Genomic DNA, 25,221 nt, shown 5'->3' on the forward strand with positions numbered 1-25,221 from the left:
CGTACTAACTAACTACGTACACAGTCGAGTCATACACAAGAACCAGATTTGATTCCTGACCGGACCTAGTCCTTAGATCAAAACCGGATTTTACAGAACAAACACACAAAACACACACATTGTTACAGAGTCGCCTCGATAGTATTTGTGAGAATCTTAAATAAATGAGGCAGAAAGACTTCTGGAAGAAGACACGCCGTTCCATGCGTCCATTTCGTTCAGGTAGCTCTGGCTCCAAATCGAAGACATAAGTGCAGCGTTTTACTCGACAATTAAGCTGCAAACCCGCATTTAATTGTACGAATAAATGTCAGCATTAAAACCTGCGACCGAACGGACGTGTCAGGGTTGACGTACGTCACCCCTTGCTCCAGAAAGCCCCCCTGAAAAGACAGATAAGACTTAGTTGCTGGAAATTTAAAAAAATAAAAATAAAATAAAATAAACACGTTTAGGGCGTTGGACAAAAGGGTACAAGTATGTCCGTCAGAATACAGGTTTCCGATATATTTGAGGTTGCTCAGTCTGTTCTGTTCACGCTATTTGTTTACCTCTGTCCTTGAATAGAACACGCTGCAGCGGGGAACGTTTTACTATAGACTAAAGTTGCAAAGCTGCATTTAAATGTGAACATAAAATGTCAGAATTAAAACACGCCAACACCTTACACGTGTGTGAGTCTTCGTCCGAGAAGTGTTATTTTAACAACTAAAAGGCGGAAGGAGAGGAGGGGGGGGGGGCAGGGAGGCTAGTTTCTATATAGAATCAAAAAACAAGAAAGGTAGGTTGTTGGAACGTTTGTTATTGACAAAACAATACATTCACAGATATTTCGACGCAACGATAGAAACATATCTGTGAATGTATTGTTTAGTCAATAACAAACGCTCCAACAACCTACCTTTCTTGTTTGTTTTTATTCTGAATTTTGGAACGTTGGCAGTCTTTTTGTTTTTGGATTTAGTTTCTATATATAAAATTAGGTATTTTATAAACGATACAGGTTATCAACAGAACAAACGTCAGTCCCTATGGAATCGTCGTCCATGTACATGCAGCTCCTATCGTTCGTTTAGGCTGTGATAGTAGTCAAAGATCAGTCAGCCATTGCGTCCACAAAGTCCTACCGAGTATAATACTGCTCAAGTGTTTATGTCTATCTATCTATCTATCTATCTAGCTAGCTAGCTAGCTAGCTATGTATCTCGTTATCTATGTATCTAGTTATCTATCTATGTATCTACCTATCCACCTATCTATCTCTCTGTCTCTCTACCTATCTATCTATCTATCAACCCATCTACATATCTACATATCTACCTATCTATCTCTCTACCCATCTATCTACCTATCTATCTATCTATATATCTGTCTGTCTATCTATCTATCTATCTATATATCTATCTATATCTCTATATATCTGTCTATCTATCTATCTATCTATATATCTGTCTATCTATCTATCTATCTATCTATCTATCTCTCTGCCTGACCTCTCATCAAACTCTCCCTCTCTTCCCTTCCTATAACTCCCCCTTCTTTATTTCATCCACTGCTTCCCTCCCTCCCTCCAAACTAACGCAGCAGCCGTCCCCACTACTTCTTTCTCCTGTCACAGGGTACCGCTGGGTCAACGCATCCACCCCGGGTACGCGGTCCTGCAGCACTGGAGGGAACGAGGACAAGCCGCGGGACATCCGTGACCCCCTGTACCTCAACACGTACTGTCCGGCGGAGCGGACACTCCGCTACAAGAAGACGACATTACCCAGAATCTCCACACGAGCCCGTCCCTGGACCGTTAGCGAATCTAACCCGTCGTACAGGTGGGTGGGTGTGTTTGTGTGTGAATAGGGGAGGATTGGGGCGAAGGGTGGGGTGGGGGATGGGGGATGATTGTTTGTGTGTGGAAGGGGGGAGGGTGTGGGAGCGAGAGTGTGTGTGTGCTTGTGTGTTTGTGTGTGTGTGTGTGTCTGTCTGTCTGTATGGGTGTGTGTGTGTGTGTGTGTATGTGTGTGAGTGAGTGTGCGTGAAAGAGTGTGTGTGCGTGTGTGTGTGTGTGTGTGTGTATGTGTGTGTGCGTGCGTGCGTTTGTGTGTGTGTGTGTGTGTGTGTGTGTGTGTGTGAGCGTGTGTGCGAGTGTGTTTGAACGTCTGACGCGCATTGGGGCCCTGAATGGCATTCCAAAAATTACGTTTACAATAATGGCTCCCTGTAGGTGATTTTTTAGTGTTGTCAGACCAGCAAGTTTGTCGGTCCTTGGGGATCATACCGCCTTCTGTTTCATATTTATCAACCTCGGCCTTGCGGTCTTGATCGATGAAGATAAAACACAAGACGATATGACCGACAAAAAATCTGGTCTGACGACATGACACCAAACATGTTATAACGTCGAAATCCTGGAAAGCAGTGCAAGGGAAATAACTTGCTTGTTGTGTGCTCAGTAAAGCACCTGGGTTAAGCCCCTTAACACATTTCTTTCACCTCAGTAGGTGCTTTGTGGTAGTTTTATCCTGTTTCTCTTTTTCCGCATGCCCTTCGTTCGTATTCAGGTCTTACGTTTCTACGTTTGCATGTATTTTGTGATAGAGGGTCTTTTTGTTGGTGGTGGTGGTGTGTTGTGTTGTTTTGTTTTTGGTTGAAAGGTTATTCCATAGACCATTTATCCTGGACCGCCAACTAGCTCTCTCTCCGCTCTTTCTCTCTATTACGAGGTAGCGGCCTCTCGCATTTAGGAACCTACGCTTACATGGCCTTTCAGAAATCAGGGGGATGTCATATCCGGTGTCAATTGTAAACATGGACGAAGTTGCCGAGGTAAGTTCTGAAAATGCTAAAATAAACTCAGCTAAAGTGCATATGGAACATGTTTTTTGATGAGTCTTGTTAAGTTTAGTTTGGAGTTTTGAAAAATCCAGTTCATTGTCACCTCCCATTGTCACAAATAACTGGAGCGTGCTTTCTTTTCACTGTCTTCGAATCGCTGGCCTTTCAAACCGGACGCTAAGCGCCCCTGAAAGTCGAGCGTCGTAACCTCGAAGGGTCACGTGATGAGTTGGCGGTCCAGGCTATTTTGGTCTATGGTTATTCCAACACTCTAGGCCTTTACGGAGAGAGAGAGAGAGAGAGAGAGAGAGAGAGAGAGAGAGAGAGAGAGAGAGAGAGAGAGAGAGAGAGAGAGAGAGAACGAACGAACGAACGAACGAACGAACGAACGAACGAACGAACTTTATTACTCAAGGATGGAGATTTTAGGCTCACGCCTAGTCTTACAATCTGTCCCTGCTAAACTAAGACATAAAAATAAAGACAATAAAAGGACAATTGTCAATCGCAATCATACAGTATTACTAATTACAATATTACCTATACGAATACATAATGCATGATAGAACATTGAAATGGAGAGAGAGAGAGAGAGAAATGACAATGACAATGACAATGACAATTCTTTATTTTACGAGGGTAACAGAATAAGCATTGGTATACTTTTTTGCATCTGGCCCTCGCCCTAAAGAGGGACTAAATCTACTATAATAACTACTACTACATACTTACATAATTAGTAAAACAGTATAAGTTTATGTACATAAGTGCATTATATGAAACATTGTAGTTTATAATTGTTCATGACAAGGTGCAAAGCAAAAATTTGCAAGTCAATTAGAGTCAGAATACTATATGCAATAGTACATCAACTCTGTAAGACAATGGATATTATGCAGAACATCATAATTTCGTGAACAAAACAATAAATCAAAAGTGAGTGACTGTGTCCCAAAGGACATAACAATCAAGAATATACTATTTTCATTAAATGGGATATATATTTGTTTTTGAAAGAATCTGTGCTGGTAGCTTCCCGTAAGGCATTCGGAAGAGCGTTCCAGAGACGGCCACCTGAATAAACTAGACTAGACTTAAATAAGTCTATCCTAGGAAGAGGAGTGTTAAATTTCATAAGGTGGTGTGAATTCTTCAAAGAGAACTTTGAACAAATGGTTTGGGGTAGAGTTTCGGATATAATTTTATGCATAAAGATTCCTTTGTTAAAAAGCAGTCTTGACTTTAGAGGTAAGATCCCTAAATGTATGTAGTCTAACTCTGTGAGGGTAGTGTGCTTTAGTAATACTACTAATACTAAGAGAGACAGACAGAGAGAGAGAGAGAGACAGACAGACAGAAAGATACAGAGACACACATAGACAGACAGACAGACAGACAGACAGACAGACAGACAGACAGACAGACAGACAGACAGACAGACAGACAGACAGACAGACAGACAGACAGACAGACAGACAGACAGACAGACAGAGACTGAGACACATACAGGGTGAGAGAACACTACGAATGGACAGGGTGCTTTACAATCAGAGAAAAAATCATAAAAAATGAAAAACAAAACTATTTCACAACTTTTTCAGGGTTGCTCGCAACAGCCAGGACGCGGTGTCAGTGAAGCAGAACGAGCGACAGAGCAAGGTAGCGTGGCATCAAGCCCCTCGTCAAGGCAACTTCCGCATTGATGCGCGTGACGTCATCTCTAGGGTCAAAGGTCCAGGAGGAGATTCGCGTAAGCGTTTGTGTTTTGGTTTGTTAGTTTATTGTCGTTTTAAAGACATATGACACCGATTGACTCCAAACATTGTTTTCGCTAGTATTTTGCCTGTGAAACTTTAAGAGAGTGTTGATCGACACAAGTGTGAAAAAAATAGAAAAATCTATCGGACAGATCTATCTATGATATCTATCTATGATACCGATTTTTTTTTAATATGATGACATGCCAAGAATAGTATAAACGAGGGGTGGGGCATTTGGATGAGGTATTTGACACAATTCACACGCCAGTCTGCATGTTTGAAACTATTTACATTTGAGTGTATCACTGCCAAATAAAGATTTTAAAAAGCTCGCCTTTTCACTCTTGTTCCTTCAAATCTTGAATCAAAACACAAGAATGGTAAGTTATTGGAACGATTAATTTATGACTAAACAAACCACATTACAATCACAGGTACTTGGACGTAACGGACAGACTGACAAACACTCGTGATACAGCTAATGAACTTAGCAGAGACAATGTTCCAAGTCTCTGGCGAGAACTATGTTTGTATTTGTCGTGTTTTTCCTTTCGCCACTCTTAGTCGCAAAGGAGACACAACGAGTTGTGTAGGTTCTGTAGATTTATTAACAGCTGGAACAACGGTGACAATATCTCTCAGCACAGTGTAAGAAAGAACAAGTGCAAGACTGGTAAAGAACAACAATACGTGTGCGCAGCCCTACTTATATATAGTTAATGGACATACGAGAATATTCGGGAAACATCGACACTAATCTGGTTAGATCTACACAGTTCCGTCTGTCCGATGAGCGTCTACGCTTACGTCATGAGTGACTGCGCACTTAATCAAAGTAAGTTCCATAATGTTCTTTATCCTTCCATTCGATTCCAGTGGTATCTAGCGATCTCCACAACAGTATTGTTCTTTACTGTGCGTAATCTGAATGTTGGAAGGTGACAGTCTATCTGTTATGGATTTCTGCTTCAAATCTTGATATGATAAACAAAGGGAAGTAAGCGCGCGCTCTAAATGCATACGACATGTGTAATAGAGTAAGTGAGAGTTATACGGAACCAGTCTCCTGGCACCCGAGAGAAGAACAAATATTGACATGAAAAAGCGACTTTCATCCTCAACGAATTTCAACATACTTTTTGAATTTTGGAACGTTAGCAGTTAATCTGTTTGCGATTTCTGCTTCAAATCTTGTTACCATGTTTGACCTCAGAAGCGGAAGAGGAAGTGGCGGAGACGGAGAGCATGTCGGGAAGCCAGGCCCTGCTGGAGGTCAAGTCGTACTTCCCCCAGACAGAGGAGGACGCGCTGGGTGACCAGAGAGACCACATCAAGGGCAAAGATGGCTGCCTGCACTCCAAGGTCAAACAGTGCATCAAGTTCGTCAAGTACAGGTAGGGCAATCATCTTCTTCTTCTTCGCACATGGGCTGAAACTTCCACGTTCACTCATGCTTTTGCACGAGTCGGTTTTTACGTGTATGGCTGTTTTTAACCCGCCATTCAGGCTGCCATAAAAAAGTGAAAAGTGTAAATTTAATTTAAACCCCCTTTTTAAATCCTTCAAAAATCTGAGAAAATCAGGTCTTAAAAAGGAGGGAGTCTTAAAATGGAGTTACATATTACAGAGGTTATAAACAGAACATCTGAAAAAGGTAAGATCTTAAAAGAGAGGAATTCTTTCAATTGAGGGGTCTTAAAAGCTGCTGCCCCCGTTCCAATGTATTTCAAATCATTTACGTAATATCTTACTCTTTTCGACAGAGAGAAGCTAGCCACTTTTTTTTTTTTTTTTTAATGGACAAAAATGTGCATCTCAAATCATGTTCGTAATATCTTTCTCTGTTTGACAGAGAGAAGCTAGCCACTTTCATCAAACAGAGAAAAAAGTGTTTTTTAAATCAATCACGTAATATTCTCCTCCTTTCGACAGAGAGGAGTTAGCCACTTTCTTCAAAAAAGGAAAAAAGTGTATTTCAAATCAATCACATAATATCTTTCTCCTTTCGACAGAGAGAAGCTAGCCACTTTCTTCAAATAAGATAAAAAGTGTATTACAAATCGGTCACGTAATATCTTTCTCCTCTCGACAGAGAGAAGCTGGCGCGGAGCATGGAGCGCCCCCTGAAGGAGGAGAAGGGGAGGTACCGCCCCTTCTCCACCACCACCGTCAGGACCCCCCGCACCACCCCCACCGCCCTCCCCTCCGCCCACCAGCGCCACCCGGACCCCATCTCCGTGGAGATCTACAAGGAGTACATCGACGCCATCGCCCTGCAGACCCGCCTGGTCAGTGCCGCGGACAAGCGGAAACGACCTCGCCAGACGGTCAGCGGGCTCCCCAGGTACAACACGGCGGCGTCCAGCTATCGGGACGGGGGCAGCAGTGTGCACCACTCTCTGGTCGACTCCGCCCAGCCCACCCACAGCGCTGCAGCCAGCGCCGCGGAGAAGAAGGGTCACCCACACCACCACCACCACAACGTCAAGGCTTCAGAAGAGCCTGACATCCTCTCTTTGCTGCAGCCTGTGCTGAATTCTCTCCAAGGTGGTGGAGGCGGTGGGGGTGGAAAGCTGGACAAGGATCCGGGAGAAGGGCTGTGCGGGGGAGCGGACCCGCTAGGAGTTCACCAAGCCCTGGACATCATCCGACTGTCCCCCAAAGCTCAGCCCCCAAGGTCATCCCGCAACACGGCCAGAGGGTGCAAGGCCACCAATGAGCTGGAAGGGATAGCAGGAGGGGGTGGAGTAGAGGGGGAGGGGGAGAGGGAACAGACTGACCAAGGGCCGAAAACCCACGCCATCTTCTTGCCTAACGCGTGCAAGTCCGCCACAACCTCCGTGTGCTCGTTTCCTGATGAGCCAGTCAACGCGCCAGAGCCTTGACATTTCCAGCAGGGGAACGAACGGGAATGACATCCGAACAAGCAGAGTCTTTCGAAAACTGGCCCATTGAATATGATCGAGCTTCCGGTACCCGGCCTACCCCCTACCACTCACACCCTAACCCCCTCCCCCACCTGCCCGTCTTCCAGGGTAGAAAATCACAAACGGTGTAGATCGACCTGTCGGTAATGTCTTGGGTTGTTATGTGATGTGCTACTGTGTGTATATCTAAGCGTGTAGAACACAAACAGATGATCAAAAAGACTGACTGTTTTCAGCAAAGCCGGATTTTATCTTTACACCCCCGGTATAGGGGTGTGTATAGGTTTCGGTCGATGTGTTTGTTTGTGTGTTTGTGTGTTTGTGTGTTTGTGTTCGCATATAGATCTCAAGAATGAACGGACCGATCGTCACCAAACTTGGTGAACAGGTTCTATACATTCCTGAGACGGTCCTTACAAAAATTGAGACCAGTCAAACACACGGTTAGGGAGTTATTGGTGGATTAAGATTCTACAAGGACTTATAGAGAAACATATTCATGGTCAAAGGGAAATAACCTTCTCAGTTGGTGGCAGTGAGAATGGGTGCAGTGAGAATGGTTATTTCCCTTTGACCAACGGGGGTGTTTTTCCTACCTCGAAGGAATTTCTTGTTTCTAAAGACTTCGATTTTGTCACCGGATTTGGATGCTCGTTTCTAAATGAAACTACAAACTTGCCAGAAGCATACGAAACTCAAAAGAATAGATGCCGTGCCTTGTATACGTTTGACGACCTGCATCCAGAATAAAGATTTCAAGCTATGCAGAAGAAAACAGATTATAGTGTTGTGTGCTGTTTTAATAATGGATGGTGTACTGTAGCAAGATAGAAACAAAATCGAACACCACTTATACAACTACAATTATACATTAACAAGTACGTAATTCGCGCACATTTATACCAAAAAACAAGTCGCGTCGAGCGATATGAAAACAGTCAATCTGTCGACAAAGATCAACACTAAAAAAAAAGCCAACACCGAGACTACACGTAATAAGGCATCGCTAATCTAAGCCCGAAGACAGTCACGGGTCCAGCTCGTCTCCGCGAAGCACGCGAACGTAGTGTCTAATTAACCTATTTTCTTTAATTGTGAGTACATTTTCAGAGTAAATATGGCCTATATCTATATATTTTAGGATTCAGGAAATGATAAAGAATAAGCTGAAATCACTTTTGGATTGACTACTTAGATTTAAATTTAATTAGAATTTTGAGATATTTAATGACCAAACTCATGAATTAGCTTTTAACAGCTGCCAAACTGAAATGCAATTCAAAAGTACACGCTTCGTCGAAGATAGCTCGACCAAAATCTCAGTTTGATAAAAAAATGAGGGCGTGACAGCGCGGCCTCAACTTTCACTAAAAGTTGGATATGACGTAACCAAGCCATTTATCCAAAACAAAAAGGAAAAATTAGTCTGGGGATATCATCTGGAAGAATTTGTATGTACAGTTTCATAAAGTTTCCGCAGTAGATTCCTCGAAATCGATCTGCATATTCACACACACATACACACACACACACACACACACACACACACACACACACACACACATACACACACACACACACACTCACACACCACGACCCTCGTCTGGATTCCCAGTCTATGTTAAAACATTTAGTCAAAAGTTGGGAGGGAATCCCGCAATATTGAACGTATACACGTCATTGGACTGTTTATTGACACCACTGCTAAACACGCACGCACGCACATGCACACTAACAAAATCGCACACACACTGACACGCAGGCACGCACACACAAACGCACACACACACACACACACACACACACACACACACACACACACACACACACACGTATGATAAAATCCACAGAGCCCAACAATATTAACAGCGATTGTGTTTTCAGCGTAGCAATAGGGTCCGATATTTAGACGAGACAAGTATAATGCCGACGAGTCGAAGACTGAAAACACAATAGCGATTATATAGCTGTTCTGACCTTGATTTGTTGTTCCAAACTTACAAAATGACAGCTGCTGTGATTGGATGGTCTCTTCCGATCATCAAAGCATAATGCTACGGAAGTCGGCCATTTTTGCCAATATCCAAAAGCATATTGGCAATAACAAAGACGCATGGTTCCGGTTTACCCATCTGTAGGCCTACCACACGATGTTTTAATCGACAACAGCATACATTGACAACTTGAAATTCTTCTCGGGAATGTTTTTCAGCTTTAAAAATGTCGATAGCATACCCTTTTCTGCTAACTTCCCGATGAAACAGGACTAAATCAATTATTTTCTGTCCCTAAACACCACAAAATGCCCAAAGTCGAAAGATGTAGTACAAACAGGGGAGTAAAACGGAACAGCCGTTTTTGTGTGCCTGTGTCAGTTGCCGACTGACACAAACTTTCGCATTCGGCTTTTCTTATCTCGTAACTCCACACTAAATACCCCACTTCCCCTCTGAAGTATTGATGTACAACCCATGGCACTAACATTCATGTAGTCGTTTATAACTGAGGTTGAAAAATTCGCTTCATGACGAGACAAGTATAAATGCCATTCACCCAAACTGAAAACTTCGCTGCCGTCTGCTCGCGATTAGCTGTTCTCTTCTCCTCCCCTTGTTGCATCCTAGTTCTTCAGTTGTTTCTAGTTTTCCGTTTATGTTGTGATTTGGTCTTATTCATAAGTAGTCTTGTTCAAAATTAAAAAAACTCAAACTTCTTTTTGTTGTATTCGAATGAACTAATAAAAAGCTGTTTAACAGCTGTGTTGTCAAATCGAGTTTTTTCCAAAGTCAGTGTGGCGCCTGCGCAAAACTAATGCGCATAAGAAACGGCGTCTGCTATCAAAACCTGAGATCAACGCATCGACGCAAAAACTGTCATTTTGTAAGTTTGGAACAACAAATCAAGGTCAGAACAGCTATATAATCACTATTGTGTTTTCAGCGTAGCAATAGGGTCCGATATTTAGACTCGAACAAGTATAATGCGACTCGTCTTCGACTCGTCGGCATTATTCTTGTCTCGTCTAAATATCGGACCCTATTGCTACGCTGAAAACACAATAGCTGTTAATCAGGTGTCATCTCGTTCAGTGGAGAACGACATTTCTTATCGGCATTCTTTCACGGCCATGGTAATAAAACATAACCCTGTGTGTGTGTGCGAGTGTGTGTGTGTGTGTGTGTGTGTGTGTGTGTGTGTCTCTCTCTCTCCGTCTCTCTCTGTCTATCTCTCCTTTTCTCTTTTCATGCCTACTTGAATGCGTGTGATAGGATATTCTCTCGCGCGCGTGTTTAAGTGTATTTGAGTGTGAGTGTGAGTGAGTGAGTGTGTGTGTGTGTGTGTGTGTGTGTGTGTGTGTGTGTGTGTGTGAGTGAGTGAGTGAGTGAGTGAGTGAGTGAGTGAGTGTGTGTGTGCGCGCGAGCACATCTGTAACGGTACAATTTAGTCACACCAACCACACTTCAGTGCAGGTTTTTCTCGCTTACCTCTGACTTGGCATATTACGCCCAATGGTGCTTTAGCGATTGAGGCACGCAAGGTTGGAAGCTCCAGTAACAGCCACAAGACATTCACCGCCAAAGCTCTCAGAACACAAAACAAACTATCTCTTTTTGGGGGCTACCATCACTTTTGATTTTTAAAAAGAAGACATTTTAAAACTATTTCGAAAAATATGTCTGGATCGTGTCAGATTTTATGCTTCTGAATGTGTGTCCCCCGCCTTTTGCTTCGGGTCTGTTGGTTGGTTGGTTAAAATGAGGATAAATCAACAATTTATTTAGACTTTTGTTTTTTACATCAAAACTCGAGAAATTATTAAGCTTCGCAATTTCGCAAAACCAATCGTTATGTGGATAGAATTGACCCCATGGAATTATTCTAAAAAAGAAAAGAAAACTCAAAATTTAAAAATTAAGTAATTCCTCCTCTGCCGGCAGTTTTTTAGAGCGTAACTGGAAAGTGTGTCGCACGACTTATGTGACCTTTCACCAACTATTGTAATCTACTACTCCATGTGAAAGTACAAAAGGAATACAAAACACAAAAGAAGCAATACATTGAAAATTGCGCCAACCCAAACTTATAAACACACACACCCACCCACGGCATGCAAACACACACGCTAATACGCACGCACTGTCACACACATGCACGCACACAACTTCATGCCCACACACACATAAACAAACACACACACAAATAACTTCACTAACATTTATTTCATATTTCCTTACACTGTTACTCTGCAAAAATCAGAACTGACCATGACCAGGAAAGACTCCTGAAATGTTGTTAAAGATAAAGAGATATGTTAAAAAGGAACACTTACACTTTAGGTCAGGGATGGCCAAATCTCAGCATTTTAACTCACCAGCCGGGCAAGAAACTTCAAGAAAGTCACTAGCCCGGCGCGGCAGAAATTTCGCTAGCCCGGTACAAACCACAGTTGATATGCGGTGTTTATATACGGCATTGAAACTCGATATTACAACAAAAAGTTTCTACTAGCCCGGCGGATTTGTTACTCGCCCTTGGCGATCGGGCGGATGATTTGGCCATCCCTGTTAGGTATTTTAATATCTAAATCTTTCTTTGGGTTTCATACAAAAATCAAAAAACAGGGCTTCCACTGGAAACCAGGAGGCAGGCCACCATCGTTGGAAAAATGTAAACATCGAAAGGCAATACACACTGCCTTTCAGTTCACCAAAGTTATAGGGGATATACTTGTATATGTATTCCTCAGTTTAACACTGGTGCACATGGGTCATTGCTACGACAATCTTCAGGACATTCTAAGATAAGTCACAGCATCTTTTTCATCTGTTGCATCTCTTGTTTGCCCATTCTCAAGGCCGTTCGGTCAAGGTTCTTGTGAAAGCTTTGTTTTGTCCTGAATTAAATGTTCCAAAAAGTTCACTCTTTTTTTGTTTCCATCATCATCATCATCTTCTTCTTCGTCATCATCGTCACCATCATCATCATAATCATTATCATATAACAGATTTGAAGATCAGAGAGCAGTAACTGCTTAATCTGTCACCTAAAACCAGAGAGTTGATTTTGCTGTATTGTAAAAGATTTGTTGATATGTAGTGTGGGAATTACAACGCTGCGTTTCAATGGAAAAAATATACCTCAGTTTAACATTATAAGATGTTTGGTGGCTTGTTGACAGACCAGCTTTTTTGTTGGCACAAGGGGACCATATTATCGTCTTTTGTTTCATCTTTATCGACAAAGGCCGAAGGCCGCGGTTGATAAATATGAGACAAAAGGCGATATGCTCCCCGAGGACCAACAACAAAATGCTGGTCTAACGACAAGCCACCAAACATCGTTTTTGTCATCATTTTGGTTGTGCCACAAAATGAACAATAACCCACAGGGAGACGAATTTTTAGAATCCAACTCCGGGCCACAAAGCATCGTCACAGTAGCTCGAGATAACACGTCAACCTTGTATGTGACGTCAAACGTAGCTTGTTGACGCTTTTCTTCCAGTCTGAAAATGTACAGGGCTGCGATCATAAGTGTGAGTTCAGTAAGTGTTGAGCATATTTCTTTTCTTTTTAAGTGTTTATGACTTTTTGTTGTGGATTTTGCGATTACAGAGATAAGTTGCAAATTGACCATGAGTCGCCGCGGTAATTATCAACATTGATTGGGTCTTTGAGAGTGAATGCTTACAATCGTTGTCCTCGGAAACACAAATCCAAAGCCGCGATGGTTCCACACATCAAGCAATCAGCCTGCTTGGCTTTTACTTTGACAATCCACGTTTCACCTGAAAGCTCAAACCCATTCACCACCTCGATTTATTGCATGGGGAACATGAGATTTATTTCCCAGGTGTTTGTGAATGAAAACTCGTGAAAATGATGACAATGTTGTATGTAGGTTTTAAACATGATATCTCAGGGCCGGACCCAGGGGGGGGGGGGGGGGTGTTCCAGGGGTTCCGGAACCCCACCCCTGGAAAAAGCATGTACCTTTGAGTGGGTTTTTTTGTTTGTTGTTTTTTGTAAATAAATTTTGTGTGTGTCTCTAACAAATTTTATTCAATGTGAAATCCGATGAGAAAAAGGTACCCCCCCCCCCCCCCCCCCCACAATGCTGCTCTTAACCCACAAAACAAGGCCCAGAATGCACCAGATTGCACAGATTTTAACCGTTTTTCAAACATTTTCCGGGGGAGCATGCCCCCAGACCCCCCGCGCCTGCACCGCAGGCGCGCGCTTGTGGCTTCGCCACTTGCTGATTTGCCCCCCCCCCCAAAAAAAAAGGAGGACCCCCCCCCCCCTTACAACTCATTTGGTCCGGCCCTAATCTGGTTTTAAGCGGAATGAATAGAATCAGTATACAACTTCACAATATAAGGTTTTGAAATGTGTAGATATATGTACGGTATCAGGGACACGTTTCCACATAACACGAGTTATTTTGCCTATTTATTTACCACGTTCAAAACCCAAGTAAAAATAGACGAGTTTCACAAATAACTCCCTCTGGTTTGAATGATTGACCCCTCCAATATTTGTACGAGGTTTTGAACGAAAAGGTGACTCTACCACAACCCATACAAATCGAGTTATTTTCGGAATTTGTCTATTGATGTACTCGTGTTTGAAAGAAACACAATGACAAGGACCAAATGAACGGTCGAGGCACAAAAGGACGAGGACATTTTGGTGGAGAGTCAAAATGTGGAGAGAGAATTACTACCTGGGATAATTCTCCCGCAACTCATAGTGTAGCGGTTCCTGTGGACAGAGGACACTGTGGCAGCGTTTTATTTACTAGTGCGCCTTGCGCCATTGGCGCATAGCATCTCAAAATGTCCCATTGGAATTACCTTCAGTGCGTCAAAGGGCGCACTGAGATTAAGTACCACTGCGCCACCGCATGCACACTTTTCACGGGAGTACAATGTTGAGAATGAGCTAGGCAAAATCGCGCGCCAAGCAGAGCAACTCGCGAGTTTGTAAAATGCAATGTGATTGGCTTTTAAAATGTAATTCATTAGTAATCAACCAATTCTGCGAACTATCTGTGCTTGCGCGATTACCTCTTTGGAAACTGTCAACAGAAGCGATATCGATCGAAACACAGACAAACACACACACACACACACACTAACCGGATACACTGGCAAATTCTCATATCATCATATGGCACTAAATAGCACTATTTTGCATCTTCCGACAAAAGCATTTTCTGACCGCCTAGCCGGCTTTATGCGTTTTGCCTTCGACTATGTAATGTCCAATCAGAATTTGGTCCAGGGGGACAAATGTCCCATTGTCTTTTTCTTCCAGGCTAAACCCTGGTGTGGGGAACAACCACACGTGTTCATACATAGGAGGTGTCCTGTCACACAGGCAACTTCGGTCAAGGGGGAGACAGTTCAAAGTGTCCTTCCTTATGAACAGACGACACCCGTAGGACAAACCAAAAGTGTCCCTTCATTGAAGGTGTCCATTTCCGCATGCACATATTTTGTTACGGTAAAAAGGTAAAAGGTAAGGGTCTTCCCATAACCATCTGGTCGTAGGGGAGAGAGATGTTAGAGATCTCAACTTTTCTGGGGCCAGCTTTATGAGGGCGGGGCCAGCTTTATGAGGGCGGGGCCAGCTTTATGAGGGCGGGGCCAACTTTATGAGGGCGGGGCCAGCTTTATGAGGCGGGGCCAGCTTTATGAGGGCGGTGCCCATCTCCTCTCCCTCGCTGCCTTTGCCTTCCACGGTCAGGTACCCATTTCCAGCTGGGTGGACTGGAGAGTGCACGGAAAAATCGGGCATTTGTATTTGCCCCGAGTGGGGAACGAACCACGACCTCCAGCGTGAGAGGCAAGCGCTCTAACCACCGCGCCACTCCGACTCTACATATTTTGTTAAAGAGGGACGTACTAAAGAAAGTGTCCTGTGAACAGATGACACCCTTGGGACTAACCAAAGGTGTCCATACACTGCAGAAGTCCTTTCATGCAGGTACAAATTGTATTTAAAAGGGACTACAAAAAGTGTCCTTTCATGGGGGCACCCTCTCATTGGAGGAGCCACACAAAAAGGTGCTGCTATGTACACATTATTTCATCAAGAAAGTAGGCATGTCAAAAAAACGTTGACTGAAAATCACAAGTAGGTTTCACCTTCATTTGTTGTCTCACGCATAATCTAAGTTCTTTCTTGTGGCCTTTTTCTCTCGAAGCCAACATGGAAATATAACAATAACAATAATAACACTTTATTTGCCATTAACATTACAGCATTAAAGGCCCTCAGCTCGCCTCGCCGTCTCAGATCTGTTAAGGGTCTTACATTGGATAAAACCATCCCTACACTTGGTCAAATACCCAAAATGAACAGCCTGGGGGCTCTCTGCGTACAGTACGTTTTTTTTTAATGAATAATTGTTTGTGTGAAAGGCACTTAAATTCATAATCAATTCATAAACAAGAAGGGCAAAGCCCATACGACTCACATGCTTGACCTTGACCTTTACATAACCTTGACCTTAGGGTCAAGGTCAAATAACTAAACCTAGCAATGACATCATACACTAAGAACTGCTTTGCACATTTTTCCTACCAAAATACATGTGACCTTAACCCAAGGTCAAGGTCATCCAAGGTCATGCAACACAAAGCTGTTAATTCAAGACATAGGAAGTACAATGGTGCTTGTTGGCTCTTTCTACCATGAGATATGGTCACTTTTAGTGGTTCACTAGCTTATTTTGGTCACATTTCATAACTTGATAAGGGTCAAAGTGACCTTGACCTTGATCATATGTGACCAAATGTGTCTCATGATGAAAGCATAACATGTGCCCCACATAATGTTTAAGTTTGAAACAGTTATCTTCTATAGTTCAGGGTCAAGGTCACTTCAAAATATGTATACAATCCAACTTTGAAGAGCTCCTGTGACCTTGACCTTGACGCAAGGTAAACCAAACTGGTATCAAAAGATGGGGCTTACTTTGCCCTATATATCATATATAGGTGAGGTATTCAATCTCAAAAACTTAAGAGAAAATGGGAAAAATGTGAAAAATAGCTGGTTTTTAAACAACATTTATGGCCCCTGCGACCTTGACCTTGAAGCAAGGTCAAGATGCTATGTATGTTTTTTGGGGCCTTGTCTCGCCGTCTCAGATCTGTTAAGGCTCTTACATTGGATAAAACCATCCCTACACTTGGTCAAATACCCAAAATGAACAGCCTGGGGGCTCTCTGCGTACAGTACGTTTTTTTTTTTAATGAATAATTGTTTGTGTGAAAGGCACTTAAATTCATAATCAATTCATAAACAAGAAGGGCAAAGCCCATACGACTCACATGCTTGACCTTGACCTTTACATAACCTTGACCTTAGGGTCAAGGTCAAATAACTAAACCTAGCAATGACATCATACACTAAGAACTGCTTTGCACATTTTTCCTACCAAAATACATGTGACCCAAGGTCAAGGTCATCCAAGGTCATGCAACACAAAGCTGTTAATTCAAGACATAGGAAGTACAATGGTGCTTATTGGCTCTTTCTACCATGAGATATGGTCACTTTTAGTGGTTCACTAGCTTATTTTGGTCACATTTCATAACTTGATAAGGGTCAAAGTGACCTTGACCTTGATCATATGTGACCAAATGTGTCTCATGATGAAAGCATAACATGTGCCCCACATAATTTTTAAGTTTGAAACAGTTATCTTCCATAGTTCAGGGTCAAGGTCACTTCAAAATATATATACAATCCAAATTTGAAGAGCTCCTGTGACCTTGACCTTGAAGCAAGGTAAACCAAACTGGTATCAAAAGATGGGGCTTACTTTGCCCTATATATCATATATAGGTGAGGTATTCAATCTCAAAAACTTCAGAGAAAATGGGAAAAATGTGAAAAATAGCTGGTTTTTAAACAACATTTATGGCCCCTGCGACCTTGACCTTGAAGCAAGGTCAAGATGCTATGTATGTTTTTTGGGGCCTTGTCATCATACACCATCTTGCCAAATTTGGTACTGATAGACTGAATAGTGTCCAAGAAATATCCAACGTTAAAGTTTTCCGGACGGACGGACGGGTGGACGGACGACTCGGGTGAGTACATAGACTCACTTTTGCTTCGCATGTGAGTCAAAAACGCCACCTCACCAAACAGTCAGAGTATTGATTTTTTGTATAAGACCGAATGGACTGATGGTCTTATCCCATGTAAAAACCTGGCCAGACTGGAGACGGTGAGCACGAGGCAAACTATTTTTACGAGGCGTAGTGGGCCTTTAAAATGGGAAATTTTCTTCCACACATTATGTACTTGCCACAACAGTTTGTAACAAAAATAGCAAACAAATAATACGTTCATAACAAACATTTTCAGGCATGTCTCCCGCTGATGTTCACATAACATCCTTACATATTTGTAAGTCAGGTAGACAGTAAAAAAAGTGCTCTCTGAGATTCACAATAACAATGAGTAAATAAACCAATACACGAATACATAAACACATCAATATAAACTAATCAATAAACAGAGCACTTGGTGCTTGAAACTAACAAATAGATTTATAAACAAGTCAATAAATAGACGTATCTGAAGATGCTACACTCCACCCAACCTTATTTGGAATTGACCGACCAGTCATATGTTATGTCTTTGACCTTGAACTTCTTGCCATTAATCAGCTCTGTCAGCTGTGTTTTCTTTTCTCCCTCCTGCATGTGGTCACGTATCCACTGGACCACCTGCAACAATATCATCATCATCATCATCAACATTGTCATCGTCATCATTGTCATCGTCAATATCATCATCATCATTTTCATCAACGTCATCATTATTGTCGTCGTCATTATTGTTGTCACCGCCGTCATCATCATCGTCGTCGTTATCATCATCATTAACGTCATCATTGTCGTCGTCATCATTAATATCATACCGTCATCATTGTCTTCATCATCATTATCGCCGTCGTCATCGTCGTCAAATCATCATCGTCATCATCATCATCATGCATTTCATCATCAACGTCGTTGTTATCATAATCATTATCATTTTCATCATCAACATCATCATCATCTTCAACATCATCATCATTATCATCGTCGTTTATGTAATTCTTCCTTGAAGTACCAGAGATATAAATGTAAAACCTGACATATTCAATCCCCTGATAATTATGACATTTCAACCTAAAACATTCTTGGTTTTGCTTGGTGAACCAGCGATTCCGATGGGAAAAAATCATACTTTTATTTATTTAAAGACAATGCTGAAGCCAATGTTGAATTCAGTGCTTTGCTAGAACGGTCCACGCAAAGTACAACTATGACAAGTTACCTCTTCTTCGTTGTTTAAAAAAAAAATTGAATGCCTGTATTTTACTTCTCAGATTAATATAAATCAAATTTGACCTGGTTTTATGTGTCTGGGCCTGTGCATATATGAAAGATTAGAAACAACAACCGAACACCTGAGCCTGCATGTGTACAATAAACCTTTTCGGAGACACACTGTCACACAGACAATTGAGTGTGCCAAATACACAAGGGACACAGCCACAAAGCATACTGCTTGAATAACCGTAAACCGATTCAGTTATCCAACATTAATTTGCCTCTGCCTGTATAACTTTACGCTTACAAAATTGTGAACCAAGAGAGAGATCTACAAATGCTCTGTAAACTCTGCCCATTCTTTGCCTTTTAGTTTTGGATTATTTGTATTTCTCTATTCCCATTGCTGTTACCTGTTCGTCATTGTTGCCGAAGTCCTCCTGGTACCATTTGAAGATCATGGATACGTGGACTATTTTCTTGGCCATGTCGATCTGGCAGCCATCCGACCCGTCCAAAAACGCCTCTGTTGCAAGCTGGAGCTGCTCCATCACTTCCTAAAAACAATCATAATATATCCATGATCTGGGGGGCGACTATATCCTCAAGCTAGCAGGTCCCCAGGTGGCGGATATAAGGGGAACGACACCGGATATGGGGGCCAGCTGCGAATATAGAAAAAGCAGTCCCGGACCAACTAGCGGTGTCTCTACCAGGACGGGGTGGGTTGGCAGATGGCACTGACTACCCAATAAAATGCCCTATGTGTCCGATGATGGTTACACCATGTGAGGTAGAGCCGCATTAAAAGCTCTAGCCCCAGGGTGGGACCCCGCAGTAAGAAATCCCCCATGTGTTCCCAGGATGAGGTTTTTGAGCCAGGAACTAAGGGCGGGGTAATCCCGAAAGAAACCTAAGGGCTGAAGTCAGAGTATCTGGGCCAACAGGCGCACCTTAACCAACCATATATCCACGCAAATCGCAAAAATAAAATGTCGACAGAGCGAACGACAAGAAGAAGATATTCATGATTTAAACCTTCCGTACTGTATTTTAACGCGATCGCTTGCACAACCACAGATCTGTCCAGGGTATTTCATAGGATAAGAATATCCTTCTACTTGCAAACCTACCTAAGTTATAATGTTTGGTAAGCTCAGAAAGATTTTTCACTGAACTAATTTCGTAAAATGAGACCCGTGTCAATGATCTTATCTTCTTCAGCTGTGGACGCTGCCCTCCAGAATGGGTTTTTCTCCAGTATTGAGAACATCATAGTGTTTGCCTGCAGTAAATTTGAATTTTAAGCTGAACATTGTTGACCATCATTTAAACTTGGAATAAAATATGGTCTTAGGTAACATCCGGTATTCCCTCATGTGACGAGGTACTATATATTTTCAGAGTGCGATTTCACTTTGGTGAGCTATTACCGTAAAGTACCTTGAAAGCGCCCACCCCCCTGTGCACCAATTCCGACCCAAAGTAGGGGGTGGGCGTTTACTAGGTACTACACCCTATGCATGAGCAGTTTTCAGTGAGAAAATGTTATCTTTGATCACTTCGTAATCATATCTTCTTTCTTTTTTCATCTTCCATTGTTTTTCTTGTTCGTATTGTCATTAGAAGAGCTTGGGGAGACAAATGTCGTCGCATCCTTTTCTTGTCTGCAGAGGTGCCGCTGTCGGCCGCACTGTGTCTCTGTTTCCCTTGAACAAGGGGTACGTCTTCTGAATATATGGGCAGCAGTCTATTTAACTTGGCGAAAGACTGTTTTCGGCACAGAGAGAGAGAGAGAGAGAGAGAGAGAGAGAGAGAGAGAGAGAGAGAGAGAGAGAGAGAGAGAGATAAATCACAGAGAGATCAGAGAGAGAGAGAGATCAGAGAGAGAGAGATCACACAGAGAGAGAGAGAGAGAAATCAGAGAGATAGATCAGAGAGAGAGAGATAGATCAGAGAGAGAGAGAGAGAGAGATCTTCTGATCTGACGTCTCGACCGACATGTAACTTTCGCTTCTTCTTTTCCTTTCCGGCCTGGTGACGTAACAGGGTATCGCGATTCTCTCGCCATTCTCGTACCCTTTTTCTATCTACCCCAAACTCACTTGCTGTTTGAGACACATTTCCATTGGCGTTATTATCCAAATAGTCAAGAGCTGACAGCTTAAATGCAACGGTGTACGATTTGATCCGCGGCATCTTGTAATCATTGACTTGCAGGCGTTTAGATCCAAGGCGCGCAGACACGTGATAGCAGATCAAGTGCGGAATTTTTATTTCCCCTGATTTCAATGGTGTAAAGTGGGGGTGGGCGCTTACAAGGTACTATACCCTATGCACGGTTTGGGACTAAAAGTGGGGGGCGGGCGCTTACTCGATACTGGGCGCTTACAAGGTACTTTACGGTATATGTCTTTGGCAAATCGTCCAGAGATCGGGTTGACCAGAATATTTCTGGTATTTCAACAACAACAAAAATATTAAAACACGGTAACTTAAAGTCACACTTTCTGGTTAATATTTCATGCGACCAATTTCTTCCCAATAAATACACTTCAAGCACTGTGTTTCACACCAATTGACCCAACTGGTGACAATTAACTCACCGCAGCAGTGTAGGTCTTGATGGGCGGACAACTCTTGGCACCGCATACCAGCCCGAAGTGAATAAGGGGCTCGGGGTGCTCCAGAGCAATGCCCAGACGGGGGTCAGACTTGGAGAACGGCCTGGAGAGCATGCCCACCCCCTTCCTGTTGGCCCGCAGCACCCCATTCTCCATGTCCTGCAGCGAGTACTCGTGCCCGCCGATGATGTACTTCACTCTGTTGAAAAGCTGCAAAAGTATTCACCGTGTTGAAAAACTGCAAAAGTATTCACCGTGTGGAAAAACTGCAAAAGTATTCACCGTGTGGAAAAACTGCAAAAGTATTCACCGTGTGGAAAAACTGCAAAAGTATTCACCGTGTGGAAAAACTGCAAAAGTATTCACCGTGTGGAAAAACTGCAAAAGTATTCACCGTGTGGAAAAACTGCAAAAGTATTCACCGTGTGGAAAAACTGCAAAAGTATTCACCGTGTGGAAAAACTGAAAAGGTATTCACCGTGTGGAAAAAATGCAAATCATTCGCCATGTTGAAAACCAGAACATTGAAAAACTGAAAATTATTCACTGAGTTGAAAAACTCAAAAGAATTCACTGTGTTCAAAAACTGCAAAAACTGGGGTGTCACCAATCTTAACCTGTTCAACCATACCTTCTATTGCTGCCAGAAGTTGACGGTGGGGGGGGGGGGGGGGATGGTCACCAATCTCAACCTGTTAAACCGTACCTTGTATCGCTGCCAGAGGTTGACGGGGGGTCATCAATCTCAACCTGTTCAACCGTACCTAACTGTATCGCTGCCAGAGGTTGACGGGGGGTCACCAATCTCAACCTGTTTAACTGTACCTTGTATAGCTGCTAGAGGTTGACAGGGGGGGGGGGGGGGATGGTTCACCAATCTCAAACTGTTCAACTGTACCTTGTATAGCTGCCAGAGGTTGACGGGGGGGTCACCAATCTCAACCTGTTTAACTGTACCTTGTATAGCTGCTAGAGGTTGACGGGAGGGGGGGGGGGGGGGGTCACCAATCTCAAACTGTTCAACCGTACCTTGTATCGCTGCCAGAAGTTGACGGGGGGACGTCGCACGATGTTGGCGTGGATGACAAGTGCATTGTATATGTTGACGAAGAAGGCCAGCTTCTCGTTCCTGCTGCAGCTCTCGACCTTGACCCGCTGCAATGTCCGTGAGAGCGCTAGATAGTGCTGAAACTCGTCACTGCTGCCTATCCCTCTGTAGTCTACTTCCTGCAGGCAAAACAATGTATCTTTATGTTCTGTGTGCATTATGTGTACTTATAATATATGTTCAAGTAGTGGTTATTGTAGGGAACACGACACCCCAACAGACATTAAGCCAAGCTCAACAGCCTTCAAACCAGACAGAGCGTTCTACCTGCGCTTTCTTTCTTCTTCTTCCTTTCCTCGTATGGCACTCAGAATCTTCACTTACATAGCCAGTGACTAGCGCTTTAGGATCATGCAATGCTTGGTATTTTTGTGTTTCTACAACCCATTTAACTCTGACATGGATCACAGGATCTTTTCCGTGTGAGCTTGCAGTCTTGTGCTTGCATGTACACACGAAAGGTTATAAGGCACTTTATCCTACGTCACGTGAGAGAGACACTCGTGAGATAATAATCGTTCCAATCACACGTGTGTATATTATGTAAATGAGGTCATGTCAAGCAAGTCTGGCAGGGACCTGTTTTTCCACTGTTCATGATGCCAAAGTCACCGAGACAACCGTCATTATAGAAAACAAACAATGCGCTCGCTAATTACCCTTGGAACTAACACGTCACGCCACACTTTCAGAGTGACGTTTCTTTGCTTTGACGTAATAGATTGCACGAGGCTTTAGAAGACTCATTCACTCCGTCACACATACACACACACAGTAAGCATAGGTGACACGGTGCAAGAGTGGGAGACACTAGATCTAGATCTGTCTGTCTGTAGCCTACTTACGGAGACACGACTGCCAGATCGACACTGCGCTTTCGACAGCGCTTCCTCGCGCGCACACTGGAAACACGCTGTGCAGATCAACCTGTAGGAAATCTCCTTTGGTATCTTCTTTATCTATTTTTCTGGGGCTACGAAACCCAACAATGTGAAATCGTCTTCCCCGAATCGACGAACTGCAGCTGGGTGAGAACTGTATCTATACCACAATCCTTCACGCGATCTGACTTAACCTTGACCCCTGACCTGGTCTACATACCACACACGACACAAACCAGTCATCTGTTTTTACCCCCCCCCCCCCCCCCCAAACCCCCACCACCCGTTTTCTTTGGATACACACTTTAACTACCCCCCGCGGGTTAGGGGGAGTCCCATATTGGTTGGGACGAGAACGAATTTACCCGATGCTCCCCAGCATGTCGTAAGAGGCGACAAACGGATTCTGTTTCTCCTTTTACCCTTGTTAAGTGTTTCTTGTATAGAATATAGTCAATTTTTATAAAGATTTTAGTCAAGCAGTATGTAAGAAATGTTAAGTCCTTTGTACTGGAAACTTGCATTCTCCCAGTAAGGTAATATATTGTACTACGTTGCAAGGCTCCTGGAGCAAATTTTTGATTAGTGCTTTTGTGAACAAGAAACAATTGACAAGTGGCTCTATCACATCTTCCCCCTTCCCCCGTCGCGATATAACCTTCGTGGTTGAAAACGACGTTGAACACCAAATGAAGAAGAAGAACACTTTAACTACATACGTGCCGACGAAATGTTGATCATTGCTTCAATACTTTGAAGCTGTTGCTTGGATAATAACCAGGTAAAATGAGTATTTCGGTGTTCAGTCAAATGTTAAAGTTTCTATCACACACATACACACGCACAGACAGACAAAAGTTAGCATCGCATAGGCTACACTTACGTGAGCCAAAAAACAACTCGTGTAAATCTCGTACGACACAGCAAGCCATGTAGTATTCTCTATATAGCAGGTCTGCACACAAGTTGACCCGGGAGATCGGAAAAGTCTCCACCTTTAATTATCCCACCTGGCGCTACTGGGATTTAAACACTCAACCTTCTGCATAAGAGGCCCCCGTTTTATCCACCAGGCCATTGTGCCCCTAGTCCAAGAAAAGCATTATGTCACACCGTGTGATCCAGTTTCCCTTTTTCACAATGTAGTCGTCAGTTAGTCATTTGAATGCGACTCGATGTCAGCTTATCTACAATAGCACGTTTTTATGCACGAAACAAACGGCTGTGGTTCACAAGAACTCTAGCGATGGCTTTTGACTGTTGAGAGGAACGGCGATATGCACTAAACCGTCGTCTGCTACGACCCTTGCGTGACCCTGCTTCCGGGCTTTTCTTTTTTCAAACTTTCACAACTTCGAATTGTACTGATCTTGTCTTGATGAAAAAAGAATTCTTTTATGATTAAAGAATGTTTGTGTAACAAGCTGTCAATCTATTACTTAGATTTTAAAAGTTAGGTCTAGCGCAAAAACGCACCACGGTCCAAAAACATTCTGATAATCATCGATCCACGGCTATCGCCAGTTTACATCGATAGAATGAAACCCGAAGGGAAGTAACTCATTTTTGACCTGAGTTCAGGATGGGTCCAACAAGTGTTCGAGACAATCTGCAAAATTAATTCTTTAAAAATTGCTCGCTCTTTACGTAGGGCACCTAGGATGTTCCCGTTTGGTGAGCGTTCAAATGGAAGGGTGTTTGTACTGTGTGTAAAAGCCTGACAGTATCTGTGATGGTTTACGGGAGGC

At 43.0% G+C, this 25,221-nt stretch overlaps 2 protein-coding genes across 2 annotated transcripts in view; one reads left to right on the forward strand and one right to left on the reverse strand.

Moving 5' to 3' along the window:
- The window catches only part of LOC138963052 (uncharacterized), a 17,937-nt gene extending 9,642 nt beyond the window's left edge, over positions 1–8,295 (forward strand). Inside the window, exons 4-7 of the mRNA XM_070335049.1 lie at positions 1,619–1,826; positions 4,431–4,579; positions 5,803–5,983; positions 6,682–8,295. Of these exons, the coding sequence (XP_070191150.1) occupies positions 1,619–1,826; positions 4,431–4,579; positions 5,803–5,983; positions 6,682–7,474 (1,331 nt within the window). The 3' untranslated portion in view covers positions 7,475–8,295. The remainder of the gene's footprint in view (positions 1–1,618; positions 1,827–4,430; positions 4,580–5,802; positions 5,984–6,681) is intronic.
- A 7,452-nt stretch (positions 8,296–15,747) lies between these two features.
- The window catches only part of LOC138963059 (uncharacterized), a 33,135-nt gene continuing 23,661 nt past the window's right edge, over positions 15,748–25,221 (reverse strand). The window contains exons 6-9 of the mRNA XM_070335061.1: positions 22,514–22,711; positions 21,467–21,694; positions 19,274–19,417; positions 15,748–18,269 (exon numbers count right to left, since the gene is read on the reverse strand). Coding sequence (XP_070191162.1) covers positions 18,144–18,269; positions 19,274–19,417; positions 21,467–21,694; positions 22,514–22,711 — 696 coding nt within the window. The 3' untranslated portion in view covers positions 15,748–18,143. The remainder of the gene's footprint in view (positions 18,270–19,273; positions 19,418–21,466; positions 21,695–22,513; positions 22,712–25,221) is intronic.

Source organism: Littorina saxatilis, linkage group LG3 (assembly GCF_037325665.1).
Source record: "Littorina saxatilis isolate snail1 linkage group LG3, US_GU_Lsax_2.0, whole genome shotgun sequence".
NCBI lineage: Eukaryota > Metazoa > Mollusca > Gastropoda > Littorinimorpha > Littorinidae > Littorina > Littorina saxatilis.